Source organism: Ursus maritimus, unplaced genomic scaffold (assembly GCF_017311325.1).
Source record: "Ursus maritimus isolate PB19 unplaced genomic scaffold, ASM1731132v1 scaffold_28, whole genome shotgun sequence".
In the NCBI taxonomy this organism is placed as follows: Eukaryota; Metazoa; Chordata; class Mammalia; order Carnivora; family Ursidae; genus Ursus; species Ursus maritimus.
Window position 1 is genome coordinate 5,510,261 of NW_024425341.1, and position 15,434 is coordinate 5,525,694.

General features: G+C 46.5%; 1 protein-coding gene across 3 annotated transcripts in view; it reads right to left on the bottom strand.

The window, feature by feature from the left end:
• PLEKHA2 (pleckstrin homology domain containing A2) overlaps nucleotides 1-15,434 on the bottom strand; it is a 59,596-nt gene that overhangs the window by 6,186 nt on the left and 37,976 nt on the right. For all 3 annotated transcript variants that reach the window (XM_040643234.1, XM_040643233.1, XM_040643236.1), the window contains 5 exons: nucleotides 12,703-12,843; nucleotides 11,963-12,109; nucleotides 11,547-11,615; nucleotides 11,076-11,146; nucleotides 7,071-7,134 (listed from right to left, as the gene is read on the bottom strand). In XM_040643234.1, the coding sequence (XP_040499168.1) occupies nucleotides 7,071-7,134; nucleotides 11,076-11,146; nucleotides 11,547-11,615; nucleotides 11,963-12,109; nucleotides 12,703-12,843 (492 nt within the window). The remainder of the gene's footprint in view (nucleotides 1-7,070; nucleotides 7,135-11,075; nucleotides 11,147-11,546; nucleotides 11,616-11,962; nucleotides 12,110-12,702; nucleotides 12,844-15,434) is intronic.

The window sequence follows — 15,434 nt, forward strand, 5'->3', positions numbered from 1 at the left end:
CTATATATATATATATATATATATCAATATATATATTGAATAGATAGATAGATAGATAGATAGATAGATAGATAGATGTATGTTAACTGGCCTCTCCCTGAGATTTTTTTTCTCAGTTTCCTCATACTCAAACTGCAGATCCTTCCTGCCTAAGGATCAAACCGTCCAAATCAAATAAGATAACCTATTTGGCTACTTTGAGTTGAATGAGATGGAGGTCATTAAACTGTCCACTAGTAGTGAATAGATAGATAGATAGATAGATAGATAGATAGATGTATGTTAACTGGCCTCTCCCTGAGATTTTTTTTCTCAGTTTCCTCATACTCAAACTGCAGATCCTTCCTGCCTAAGGATCAAACCGTCCAAATCAAATAAGATAACCTATTTGGCTACTTTGAGTTGAATGAGATGGAGGTCATTAAACTGTCCACTAGTAGAAAAGCATTTCCCAGAGACTTTCCTTCTAGAGGGACAGATGATTTGATAGGGGGAAATGTCAGAAGACCAGGAGAGATGGAGATGGCAGCTGAGGGAGAGGCAAATGTCTCCCACATCATACAGGAGGTCCAGCATTTTCATGAAACACAAACAGACAGAAACAGACACATGAAACAGACTGCACAATCCCCATGACGACAGTTTCCAGGGCTAGTAAGTGACTTCTACCCCTTCCACCACCCAAGCACAACAGAGCACCCCCCACGTCAAATGTTGCTCCACGAGCCACAGGCCACCTATCTGACCGTCCTTCGAGACCCCACCAACACCCTCGTACGTCTCTCCAGGAACCTACCACACCAAAAGCCCAGCAGTCTTCACCCCAACCTCCATCTAGCAAGGAGCCACTGAGTAAGAGAAAACTACGTACCAACTGACTTAACATCTGGGGAGTCAGACACAAGAATCAAAATCCTCTAAAACACATTTAAATTGTTTCCAGTTCCCCTCTCATATACGTAATGCTGCTATTCACACCTTTGTGCAAAAAGCTTTTTTTCATTCTTACAATTCTTCAGCTCCTGGGAAAATTACTAAAGAATATGCATTCTTTGAAGGCTCTGGTTACGTCTGGCCAGAGAGACTTCTGGCCAACAATATAGATTTCATTTGCCACCAATATATTATTTTTATGTACACACTTGTATTATAATTTTTATAAAGTATTATAATTTTTAAGTCTTTGCTTATGATGGGCAAAAAAATTAAATCTCTGTCTTAAAACATTTAGTAATTAATAAAGATGGAAAGTGTTTGCTAACTATATTTTTTCTCCAATTCTCTAATCCTGCTTAAGGACATTTTCTGTCAGATAACCTATAGAGTGAACCCAGCCGGGAGGATAGTAATAATAAACATTAGTAAGCATTATTTTCATGTTTAACAAATGTTATTTTTAAATATTATTCAGGGGTACATGGGTGGCTCAGTTGGTAAAGCATCTGACTCGATCTCAGCTCAGGTCTTGATCTCACGGTCGTGAGTTCAAGCCCTGCGTTGGGCTCCACACTGGGCGTGGACTACTTAAAAAATAATAATAAAATAAAATATTATTCAAATAGAAAAGCAGATGTGACAAGGATGAGAAGAAAGAGACTATCACTTTATTGAGATCATAATTATAATCTCTATTAGTAGTTTTAGAACTGGGGTTCACTGGCAACAAAAATTCAGTGAAACCTTAAAAACTGTATGCAAATATATGGTGTATGTGTATGTTTATCTCTAATGGGAAAGCCTGTGCTTAGCTCTCATCAAAAACCCAAAAATATCTTAAAAACAACATCACAAAGGTGAACCAGAGGTAAAAAACAGCGCTGAGTCCACACACCCTATGATGAATCATGAAAAGTCTAAAAGATGTTTAAAATTCAGTAGAACAAAAAGGGAAGTGTCACGCTCATACATTCATCTCTTCCTGCTGTGCTTAAGTGTGGGCATTTGTTTCTGGTGCTTGGTTGGAAAGAAAAAGTAGGGTTTCTGTCCTTGAGAACAGTTTTTGAGGTGAGAGGAACAAAGGGTATTAAAAAAGGAATCACGGCAGCCTGAAATTTGTTATAGTCCAATGAGCTTTTTTACTGAGCACCTGCTATGAACCCAGTACCGTAACAGATGCAAGGATTTGAAGCAGAGAATTCCAGAGGTCATCAGTAACAGGCCTCCAGTACCTACCGGGGTGGCTTCTGCTGCAGCTGTCCAATATTTGTAGGATGTTCCTTTCCCATTCTACTCCCCACCTCTGCACTGCCCCCCCTTCCCAACCGCTAATAATCCCTGCCCTCTCCCCAGGACCCAGTCCCGTCTTTAGACACAGCCCAGCCACATCCGATTGCCTAGGCTGTGTGCTACATAGTTCTAAGTGATGTCATTCACCCTATAGTCTAAATTAAAACAGTAAGTATCCAAAGAGTTCTAGCCCAACACTCTGCAATTCACATTGGAGCCCTCTTACTACTACTATTATCCTGACATAGCCCCCTAGTTCTGACAACTGGGCTTATGCCAAGTTACCCAAACCAGCCTGCACTACATTTCTCATCTGGCATAACTAAATCCTCCAACCTAATAACCCCTGACCTTCTATGACCGGGAAATAGGGAAATGGCGAACCCCGCATGCCTTGTATTCCAAAGACTGAAATCTCATCTTGAACCCTTGCCCAGGACTGAGAACCGTCTACAGGCTGATAAGTGTGCTGACTCCCCAAGCTTAGATACCTGATTACTGCCAGATCCCGGATCTTGGTCACCATGATCCAACTGCCATGACAGCCAGTCCCCCCAAGCTGGTTTCTCCTGGTCATCCATGGCCACACCCTCTACATCTTGGGCTCTGCACCGAGCTGCTTTTATTTTTTTTATATACTTTTTTTCCATTTAAATTCAATTAATTAACATATGATGTATGATTGGTTTCTGAGGTAGAGTTCAGTGATCCATCGGTCTTATATATAACACCCAGTGCTCATTCCATCACACACCCCCTGAATGTCCATCACTCAGTTACCCCATCCCCCTACCCCCTCCCCTCCAGCACCCCTCGGTGTGTTTCCTATGATTAAGAGTCTCTTATGGTTTGTCTCCCTCTCTGATTTCATACCAAGCTGCTTTTAAACAACACAAGTGAGTAGGTCCGGCTCCACAGTTCACCGGGTTTATGATCTCGAACAAATAATTTACCTTCAGACACTCCATTTCCTCATCTGTCACATGGAGATGGCCTCAGAGATTGCTGAGAAACTAAGCGATATGCTGCCTGTAAGCACTGTGTCTGTCTCAACTGAGTGTCCAACAAACGGTAGCGTCCCAGGGTTCAAGTTCTAGGTCAGCGTGACACAGAAGGCATAGGGGACAGAAGGTAAATGACCAACTTCTTGGTAGTTGGACACCAGCCCCATTCTGTCGCCCAAGCCTCTGTGCCCTGTTTGCTCTGCCTACAGCTCTCTGGTCCAGCTTCCCCGAATACGGCGTATACATGCTTCTTTCAGGCAGAGTGACTGAACTTACACCAGGAAGCAGGTCAGAATTTTGCCAGTGTGGCCTGGTGGCGAAAGCTGCCAGCACCAAACTGTAGGAGTCGTCATACGCTTTTACCCTTTGTGTGAAACACGGTTTTTACTTGGAACAAATGACTGACGAATTGCCAGCCGAACTTATTCAGACTTAGGGATATGGTGGACTCTGTCTCAAAAATGAATGAAATGTGTCCATTTAGTCAAGCAAAATCATGAAAGTTTTGTTTTGTTTTTGTTTTTGTTTTTTTTTTTGCAAATGATGAATTTTGAGCTTTCTGACTAAATTAGAATTCCAAAAACTGGTATCCTCCTCCATAAGCTTGACAGCTTTCTGTACTTAACAACTTTGTTGATGATGATCCTTGTGGTGATATTAACAAATGTGATTTTTTGATATTATATAATAAAATGTGTCAACATTTGGAAGATTCGCGTACCCCCATGGGACCATTATTTTCCTAACGACCAGGGCACGCAGTTACAAAATCATGCGTTGGTAAAAAGGATCCGTTCAAAGTGTAAAACTGACTAGTGGATTTTAGTGTAAGAGTTTCAAAGTCTATGGATATTGATATCGGCTTCCAATTCTACATCTAAACATGATGGAAATACCATTTGTCAAGTTTTGATATAGAATCAAAGAAAAATATCCACAATTATCTGAAAAAGCTATTAAAGTATTCCTTTTTTCCAAATACGTATCTGTGTGAGGCCAGATTTTCTTCATATCTTCAACCAAAACAACATATGGCCACAGAGAGAAAGCGGGAGCAGATAGGAGGATCCAGCTGTCCTCGATTAAGCCAGCCATTAAAGAGATTTGCAAAAATGTAAAAAACAATGCTACTCTTGTTGCTTTTTTTATTTTAGAAATATACCTGTTTTTCATAAAATATTACTTTTGTCAACATAAATGAGTTTTTCGTTGTTACCTGAAAATAAATAAAGACATATTCTTAATGATTTTTACTCTATATTCTTCTCAATTTTCTGTTCTCTTTGAGTTAGGTGCTATAAACAGACTTGTCCATTCACTTATGTGTTTATTTCATGGTGATGCTAGTGTCCTTTTATCCCAAAAATGTGGGAGCACAAGGCAAAGGAGGGCAGAAGTGATGAGAAGCTTCTGGTAAATGTCCACACGCTTCGTTCACAAGTGTTTTGAACATTGTTTTTGTTGGAGTTCATGTTTCCCAAATCACTCTCCCTTGTCCAAAGCTCTTTCCCAGCATAATCTTTCACTTGACAAATACTTATTTCGTACCACCCATGTGTCAGGCACTGGAGGACCTTCATTGCATGTCAACCCAAATGTCCCACAGACACTGTCAGCTCAGAACCCCCAACACGAAGGCTGCCTTTCCACTCACCAATCCCTCCTCCCATGCTCCCGTCTGAGTGACAGCTGCCATCAGGCACCCTGAGGCCCAGGCCGAACACCCAGCAGTCTCCTTACCTCCCCTGGATCCCCTCACCCCCACATTCAACCCACAACCATGTCCCAGAAAATACTCTACCATAGCTTTTAAATTCTCCATCCTTCCTAGTTCAAGCTTCCTTCATCCCTGACCCGAATGACTATGACAGCCGCCAAACTGCTCTCCCCACCTCCTGTCTTACCCTCCTTCATCTGGGTCTATACTGTACTGGGCCTGGAAACTCACAGCCCGCACACCAGGAATGCGGTTGGGTTGAAAGATATCACCTCCACTTTACAGATGAGGAAAACAAGGCTTGAAAGATCTTTTGCCCCCGTGGTATTTTTAGAAGGCAGAGCTAATAGGGCCACTCCCTGGCTCCACTTCAAGGGGCCTTCACCTTCAGGATAAAGTACAAGCTCTTTGACAAGGGCTATAAGGCCTGGGCCCTCCGTATGGGCGTCCCAGCCTTCCGTGTGCTCTGTGCTCCTTTTCTCTCCAGGCTTTTTCGCACAGGCTGTTCCCTCTGCCTGGGCCACTCTTCCCCCAGCTGACTCAGTTTAGATGTGTCTTCCTTCAGGATACCTTCCCTGACTCGCTGAGACGGGGAAGGTGCTCTTTTTATGAGTTCCCATGACAACCACTGCTCACTGTAATGATAGCAGTAACCACACTGGTTTTTCGGTTTTTGGTTTTTTTGTTTTTTATACCCTCAGCCCCTTCAGCGAGGTTGTTCCATACTTGTGACGCATTTCAGTTCTTTTGTCATCATCTACATGCCTGCTGGAATCATCTGACCTCCTAAGTGATTTTTTAAACTCACATATATTAAAGTTTTCTACTCTTTACTCTTACCTTGTGCTATAAAGTTCTATTTCATGCATCCGCCACTAAAGTATCATACAGAATAGTTTCACTGCACTAAACCCCCTCCCCCCAGCGTTCATCTACCCAACACTCCCTCCCCCACTACCCCATCATACTGTTTTAACTGCCTGTTTACTTGACCACCTCTCTCCCTCTGGTTCAGGATCTGTTCTGTTTAACAGTGCCCCCAGTATGAGGCAAAATGCCTGGCATTCTAAGGATACTCTGCATACACCTGTTAAATGCAAGAACTGGAAACTCTTTTGCACCTACAGTTAAACTGTGTCCCCGAATGACAATGGAACCAGCTCTAACAACCCCAGCAATGCCATCCACAGCGGCCTTATGCTATCTCTTCCCCAGTGACACAAGCTTGGGTAAATGAGCGGAGCCCACAGAGAGTTAAGGCTGCTAGTATGTCTGCTTGGCTGGGGGGCAGGAGGACCAGCTCGGAGGGGTCAGGATTATGGAGCTGCTGCCCAAGAAAGGGGGGAGGAGGGGTCCTGTGGAAGGGATGGTTCTTAGTGGTGACTGACACTTAGAGCAAAGGAAGAGCAAAGGAAGAGCACGAGGAACCCTGAACGGCCTTGGCTGGGGAGCCCCACCTCTGAACCAACACATTAGGACAGCATCTAGGCCGGAAATGAGGCATTATCACGACACTGTGTGGATCAAGGCATGTTCCGGAGATTGCTAGGCCGGCTCGGATATGGACTTGGCGCTGAGAGTCTAGGCCCTGCTCGGGTATCTGCCTTTCTCTCTCCTATGATTTGAGAAAGAGCTGGGAGAGCTCCAAAGCCGTGGGTGGAGGGAGAAGCTTCGGAAAGCTGAACTGTCAGAGCCCAAACAATGACTTTCTCTGTGCAGCTGGGCTTTGCACCTGGTGCCTGCACAGGGCCTTCTGAGCTTTTGTCCTTCCGCACACAGAGATGTCCACACAGGCGGGGCTTATAAATACCCTCCAGAGGAGAAGTGAAACCACTGGCTAGTTCTCCTTTTCTCTGCTTAGTTGGCGCCCAGCAGCTGAGAGCAGCTGGTACAAATTCGCATTCCCCAGTTCAGAGGCTCAACCTGCTCTATTTTATGGTTGGGAAGCTTCTGGCAAACATCCTGTTTAGAATAAAATGGGACTCAGACTGACAATCGGGGGCTAAATTTACCCTTTAGAAACTTCAAACAAAATAAAAGAGAAAGCAAAGGAAAGGGCAAGACCTATCAGCACACTATTCACAGAGACACAATACCGAAGTCTTCCCAGAGTGAGTTCTTACCTGTATGTAGAAGGTCCTGGAGCTTGTTATGATTTCAAACAGGTTGTCCCTCATTAAGAGATCACTAGACAAAGAGAAAGAAAGTTACCAGGCATGCGCGCACACACACTGAGGGCTTGATTCATCCTAAGTCGAGGTTCCAGCGCCCTCTACCATATAAAGGGGGCTCCCCGGTCATTCCTCCTCCAGTCTCTGCCTCAAAAAACATGAGGGGGTCTCCTCTAGCTTCACTTCCTACCGGCACAAGGAGGCTTCACCATCCTGGGAAACCCCACACCTACACCCCACCACCAGTTCTAACAAGATAAAGCTCCTTTCCCTCTAAAACCTCCTGCCTAATATCCACCACATCCCATAGTTGTGGGGGGAGGGTTATTATTTTATTATCTTTTAAAGATTTACGTATTTATTGGTGAGAGAGAGAGCACAGGGGGAGGAGCGGGGTGGGGAGGGGAAAGAATCTCAGGCAGACTGCCCGCCGAGCTCAGAGCCCAACTCAGGGCTCCATGTGGGGCTCCCCACAGGGCTCGATCTCAGGACCCTGAGATCATGACCCCAGCCAAAACCAAGACTCAGACACCTAACCGATTAAGTCACCAGGCACCTGTCAGGGGTTTTTTTAGGGGCTAAGATGTCTAGTTCTTTGGGCAAAGCACTGCTTTAAGTGGTTTTTTTCAGGGTCAAACGGATGAACATTTTTTGGTTTTAGAAATATGTAAATATAACTAACCAATTATTTATTTTATATATTACTATGTAAGATATTATTTATATATAAATACAGAGAGAGAACTTTGACATGTAACATTTTATTAGTTTCAAGTAGGTAACATAGTGATCCAATATTATTATTGATTGTGAACTGACCACAAGAGGCCTAGCTGACATCCATCGCCACAGAGTTACAAGTTCTTTTTTTCTCGTGAAGAGAACTTTTAAGGTCCACTCTCTCAGCAACTTTCAAATGCGCAATACATTATTGCTTATAGTTACCATGCTGTACAGTACATCCCTAGGACTTATCTATTTTAGAAATGGAAGTTTGTACCTTTTGACCTCCCCTTCACCCATTTTACCCACCTCCCACCCCCGGCAACCACCAATCTGTTCTTTGAGTGCTTTTGTGTGCGTTACTTCATCCAATCTTTCCAACAATCCAATAAGGAACTTAAGATTTTCCCTACCTTGAGGATGAGGAAACCCAGGCTCAGAGAGGTCATGTGACTTGGTGCCAAAGTTAGTAAACAGCAGAGTAAGGATTTGAACCCAGGTCTGACTCCAGAGTCTATGCTTTTAATAACTCCCCTACCGCTTGCCTCTCCTAAGGGAACCAACTCTCATTTCCAAAACCTTCCTCCCCCCAAGCAGCCACCTTATCAGCTTCATTAAACCCCCACTCTGTGGGGTGCTGGGTGGCTCAGTTGGTTAAGCATCTGACTTCGGTTCAGGTCATGATCCTGGGATCCTGGGATAGAGCCCCATGTCGGGGTCCCCACTCACTGGGGGTCTGCTTGTCCCTCTCCCTCTCCCCCCACTCACCCGTGTGCTCACGCTCTTATTTGAGGGACTCCCTCAAATAAACAAAATCTTTAAAAAAAGAAAAAGAAAGAAAGAAATTCCCGCTCTGTGCCACCCTGTACTGGGCTGAAACAGGGAGCTACTGGAAATGGAGCGATAGAGTAGACTAATTTAAGAAGCTCAAATTGGGTGTGAGTTTGGGAAGAAGAATCCTTCTTCTGCAGGGAAGAAGGTGAGAAGTAGCTGGTACTCAGCGACAAACCTCAAATCAGCCAAAATTATTTGCAGTGTTTAGTGCCTGCTGTGTGTATCCTGGTGCTGTGGGCAATACGTAAAGAGTGAAAGGTCTAATTCTTTCCCAATAAAAGAACCAAAAAAAGCAAAACTATACAATTAGACGTTAGACTGTGTGCCGTATGCCAAGAGTGAGAATAATTCCAAAAAAGGACCGATCACAGGCAGAGTTGGCTTTGGGAATGAAGACTTGGAAGGACGTGGCAGGCACTGGGCCTGTGACATGGGAACCAGGCAGAGGAGGGGCATGAGACTAAGGACCCACGTGGGAAGGGACAGCAAGACGGGGGTCAGAAGGACCTGGGGCCAAATCCCAACTCCATGTAGAGAAAAGGAGTTTTAGGAATATTTTAAAACCTTTGGGAGCCTTTGTACCCCAACAATAGAATGCAGATGAGAAGACCTCCCTTATCAGGCTGGCATCCCCAAAGATCAATGTGGAGAGTATATGAGGCATCTGTACAACGTACGCCATATAGTGGCTTGAAACACTTTTCACTGACCGTCATTACTTTCTGAGGAGAGATGGCTCTTCTTTCTGGCTAAAATGTGTTCACTTTTTATATTACTCACCCACATACAGCACACTCATGTCATCAACCACTGAGGAGATGAACACAAAGCAGGGAGGAAATCCCCGCCCTTGTCACATCTACTTCCCAGGCTATGTGTTGCCTTTCAATTCAGTTCAGTTCAATTCAACTCAATTTAACAAACGTTTGTGGACTACAGCTTCCTGACCGGATCCGGGAAGGCCGCACAGTCTCAAAGACCTGGAACCCGCAGAGCCTTGCAGACCTCCTTCCCTGATGGTCTTCAGCTCCCCTAATTCCTTCACTAAGAATTCAGTCTGACTCTGGCAGCAAGGGACTCCAGCAAAGTGCAGAGCGCTCTTGGGACCACACGTCGTCTGGGCTCGCTAAGCTGCCCTACACGCCCAGGTGGCTGTACAGCTACCTGTCCACACGGGCCCTCTCTGGTCAGGGGAGGCAGGATCCATCTCTGAGGATGAGTCATGTCCCATCTCTCCTCCACCCACCATCAAGCTCTGGAACCACACTTCTGAACTTCCATCTACAGCCAGTTGCACAGATGACAAATTGCCACTGAGAACTTCCCTAATCTCTACTCTGCAACTGTCATTTGCAAGAGTCAGTACAGCCCCAGTTTCAGTCCCTGCTTCCTTGGGTCACGCGGCATTGGTCAGCATACGAGACCATCCCATGCCTCCCTATGAGAACAGTCTGCCTGCTGCTAATCCCCTCCCTGATGATGCTGGGATGATGCACTGCACACCATCCATGGGATGGAAAGACACAAATAGTCTCTAAAGACTCCAGATTGGGGCGCCTGGGTGGCTCAGTCAGTTAACCGTCTGCCTTCGGCTCAGGTCGTGTCGAGCCCCACATCGGGCTCCCTGCTCAGCAGGGAGCCTGCTTCTCCCTCTCCCTCTGCTGCTCCCCTGCTTATGCTTCTCTCTGACAAATAAATAAATAAAATCTTAAAAAAAAGGGGGGGGGCAAAAGGAGGATTTCTAGATGCCCAAATACCCTTGGGTTTCTAAAGGTTAGTTCTAAGGGCATCTGTATCTGTACTGACTACAGGAAGGCCCTTGCTCGGGGCCCCAGATCTCAAACTCATCCCATGCACTATGGCTTGTGGAAGGTAAATCATTTCCTACTGGGAAGTGGAAACGTCCAAAGGGAGTCCCACAGAGTTGCTGTGAATTACCCTTGTGTTAAGGGGACGTCAGGGACTTTGTCAAAAGGAGGAGAAAGCATAAGAAGGTTGGGGAAGAAGCACTAAGTGATCTGAGCAGAAGTGCTAATAAGTGAGAAACCTAAGGGCACAGTCTCTACTCTGAGCCCTCGGGCTCCCAGGCAATGAGCATCTAATTCTAACACTTGGGAAGCATCCCAACACCACTCTCCTCTTTGTTCCTATATTCTTTCTTTTTCTCCACCAGAAAATTATTATGTAGGCTCAGCCCATCTCCTCAGGAGCCAGAGTGGGAAAAAGTGAGCTTGCCCAGGGTGGTCTCTTAGCTGCATCGGTTTGGATGCAGTGAGATGTCAGCCCCTGTCATGCGCATGGAAGAGGGTTCTTGAATAGAGCCTCAGAAGGGTAGTAAACGAAGCTGTAAGCAAGCAAATGGGGGATTTTGATCAGAAAAGAATAAGCACGGATGATTACCCAGATTTGACCAGACACTCATGGGTCTTGAGAACGTCCTTGAGAAATATAGTGCGCAGTGGTTCTCGGTCCTGTAGAAAAAACAAGTAAAGAAAGATGAGCGAGGCTATCCACATAACGCCACAACCCAGACCAGCCGACTGACGTACATCTCTGGTCTGAGATGGTTGGCTAACACCAGGCTGCAAACAAGGCAAGGTCTCAAAATAACTATCAAGTGAGGAAAAAATTCTAAGAAGATGCTCTGTGGCTCTGACCACAGAGCAGCTCGCTGCATGGCGGGAGGGAGGAAGTTAAGGCCGTGTTGCCGTATGAAGGTAAAGATGCGCACACAGGAGAGAGGGAGGGGAGACGGCGGCACCTCGGGAGCCTGTGTGCGTGTCCGCGTCTCGACTACGCACACAGGTGGGTGTTATTCACGGGCCTCTTGCTTCCACGACCCGTCAGAAGGGCTCCGGCACGACCACAAACCTGCTCACACTTGAAGTAGCAGATAGTAAAGTCATCAAGCACAAAGAAGCGACGTTTCCAGCTCTTCCGCTGAAAGAAAAAGTAAAGAGCGAGACATTAAGAAGAGGCCCCAGCATTCCAGAGAATTTTCTAGTTCTACCTTCCTGGGTACCCAGCCGGAAGGAAGCGGGGTGCCCACGTTCAGACTTCAGGGTGAGGGGCCTCAAAGACTTCTTCCTATCAAGGGGCAAAGCCTCCAACACGCAGGGGCGAGTGTTTCGTCCCAAACCTCCCACCGGTTTGGGAAGTGGTTTAGGAGGGAGCTGGTGCCAAGGAAGGCAGCGCCTCCTGCCAGCCAGCTCGCCCCGGTGCCACACCCACAGCCACCGCTCCCAGGGGTCACCAGGGCTCGCGCAAGCCCCAGCGCCAACACTCACCACATTCCCTTGCTTCACACAGTAGCCGCTCTTAATGAAGGGGGCCCCGGAGGGAACGCGGCTGCCTGTCGTGGGGATGTAACTCTGGGATCTTCGAAGGATGGCGTGGGACCCGGGCTCGCTCCCTTCCTGCCCATCCCCACCATTCTACAAGGAAACAGCAACAGGGTTAGCACGCCCCCTCCCTCCTCACACAGCAACCGGAGCGCCTCACCCAGCCCTCTCTGGCGAATCCTCTCTTGCCTCTTTACCCACCATGGCAATTAAAGAATAAACAAGAAAGGAAACATTCACTTGCTCCTGTCAGGCACTGTCCTGGGTAATGTCACAGAACAAGGCTCGGGGCTTGTTCTCTCTTGGGCTGACCCAGGAGAAAGGTAAGAACAGAGAATACAAAGCTGAAGAGGGGAGAAACACCCGAATGGGAGGAGGGACAGTGGGCTTGTTTCCAGACTCACCCGCCTTCCCCAGCTCCATTTCCCATGTGATTTACAAGTGCTAGTCTCCCATGTATGGTGCAGGACCGTACTGGCCACACAGCCTCAAGATACGGTAATCTCGATTTCTGCACTGCTCTTCTCCATACCCACCCCTGTCCTGGATTTTCTTGACTACCCCATCTACACTGGCTCCCCCACCCCCACTATCTTTCCTCTGTGCTGGCCTCCTCTATGCCATCACTGGCCCACTATGGACGCTCTCATCCCCCAGCAGCTCCCAGCAGCCCCGGCCCCCCGCACCTGGTTGATGGGCGTGTGTACCACCACCCCTCCGATGATCTCTGTCTTGTAGGCCACCTGCGGCTTCTTCTCTAGGGCTGGAGGAGCTGGTAGGCTTTTTATAACTTCGGTAGTCAGAGGCAGGTTCCCAACTTTGGGTACCTGGGAAGAAAGGCAGCTAAGGAAAAATGGTGGTGGGGGAGCACGGGGGAAGGGGCAAGAAAAGCTAATGTACCAAATTCTAGTAAGACTTCCTGTCTCTTCACCAGCCCTTCCATCGACCCATTCCTGAATATGAGGAACTCTGCCCACAGACCCGTCTCTAGACAGACACATGCACACACACTACTGCGCACCCATTATAAGCCAGCCCTCCCCTGACTCCAGACCAAAAATAAAACAGCAAACAGACACGTCCTGCCCTCACAGCACGGACAATCTAATAGCAGAGACTGACAAAAAATGTAGAGCCGAACAAACAGTCAGAATAATTACAAATTGCAATGCGTGCCGTAAAGAAAATAAACAGGAGCTGAGAGAGAGAGCAGCAGGGGAGCTACTAGAAATGGAGTGGTTGGCGGAGGTCTCCAGAGGAGGAGATGTTAGCACGGTAACCTGGAGATGAACAGGAACCAGGGATGTAAGGAGGAGAAAGCATGCTAGGCCAGGGAACAGGTAACATACATGTGGGCTCTGGTACAGAATTATGGGAGCATGAACTTCAGAGCCCAAGGACCTGGGGTACCAACTCCTGACCTGTCACTAACTCACTCAGTGACCTTCAGCAAATCATTGAACCCCTCTCTAGGCCAAAATGGTCCCATATAGAAAATGAAAATATTCATGTCATAGAGTCATTGTGCTTATCAAATGACAGAGTATATATACTTAAAAACTTCACAAATACAAAAATATAAAAGCACAGTTGACCCTTGAACAATGCAGGGGATAAGGGTACTGACCCCTACACAGCCAGAACTCTGTGTATAACTTTTAACTCCCCCCAAATTTAACTACTAATAGCCTACTATTGACCAGAAGCCTCACCGATAACATACGTTGTAATTTAACACATATTTTGTATATTACATGTATTATATACTCTATTCTTACAATAAAGGAGGCTAGAAAAAAGAAAATGTTATTAAGAAAATCATAAGGAAGAGAAATACACTTTCGGTCTTGTAAAAAAAATCTGCATATAAGTAAACCCACGCAGTCCAAACCCATGTGGTTCAAGGGTCGAGAGTATTACACAATATTTTAATTAACATTTCACGGATGGTACTAACATTTACCAACACAGCCCTTTCTGAAGAGTTATCTCTGTTCCTCTCCTTGGCAGAATTAGGGCACCACGGACCATCACAGAATCACAGAATTTTTACGGCTCCTTCGACACCACAGGCCACAGAATGTGAACTGGTGGCATGAAAACAAATTCTGGCCAAACTGTTCTGTTGGTCCGATGCAGTATGTTTTTCAGTCTACATTTAAAGTTTGGGATAGTTCACCTAAAAATCCGGACTTCCAGCCAAGCAGCATTTCTCTCTTTAGATGGAGAACATTCTTCAGTTTACCACTGTCCCTCCCCTGCTCCCCACCACCGGGCCGCGAGTGAGGTGCTGTTCATCCTCGTTTATGTTATTTCCTTCCTCCTTGCTCACTTTCCTCCTTTATACTGGCAATTCTGATGAGATCTTTCATTTCATAAAGAACATAGGAGAGACCCAGGCCAGTCAAGTTAATGGCCCAAAGCCATGGTTAATAACTGGACAGAGACTAGACCCTAACTGCCCGCTGGGGCGATGTCCACAGCACCACGGAGCCTGTCCTTCACATGAACCCAGCACCTGTGTGGGTCTGCAGATTCCACGGGTAACGCTCACAACTTCACTGCTTTTACAGCCTTGGGACTCACAAGGAACTAAGAATCTAGACCTTCCAAGAGCTCATGGCTCAGGGCCCTTAGAGAATTCTGTCAAGGACGAGACTGAGAACCACTCCATTCCATGTCTGTTCAAAGCAGAAGGGCTCTGGAATGACACTGCAGCCCCAGAAAGAAGAGGAGACCCCGCTTCCTGGCCTGTGCATTCCATTTACATAGACAAGGGTGACCTCGGCCCACCAGCTCTCCAGATGGAGCCAGAAATCCACCTTCTCTTTCTCTTCTGACTGTCTCCCCAGCAGTTTCCACTCCTGTGGGCCCCATTCAGTGCCAGGCAATGTGCCACACTCTGCTGCAGGGTCTCTATCTCGAGCAATCTTATGAAGCAGGCATTATCCTCTCCATTTTATAGATGAGATAAATGAAAGCTCATTAAAAAGAAGTCCGCGTCCCTGAGGACGGCCTGACTCTCTGTTGCTAACTGTCGCACTACCCACCTATGCCACCCTTTCTTCCCTGAGCTTCGCTATTGTGTGACGGGACTCCTTCGAGGAAGATGATTATTGCTGGGATGTTTAGTGATATCACCACCATGGAACAACAGAAACTCCCCCCAAATGACCTAAATGAATTCCAGCAAAGAAGAAGGAGGGAAGTAGCCTCTTAGAGTTCCGAGTGGCCAGAAAAGGATTCATGTTAGCTTAGCTGTTGTGTTGCCTCTCAGAATCTCGTCAGCCCTTGTATCGTGGGCTGCTTCTGACTGTCTGCCCAGAGCCTTTCCAAAGCTTGCTGAGACTGAATCAGCGTGTGGAGGACGAATGCAACAATAACTACGCCCCAGAACTTGAAAACAAGGTCATTCTTT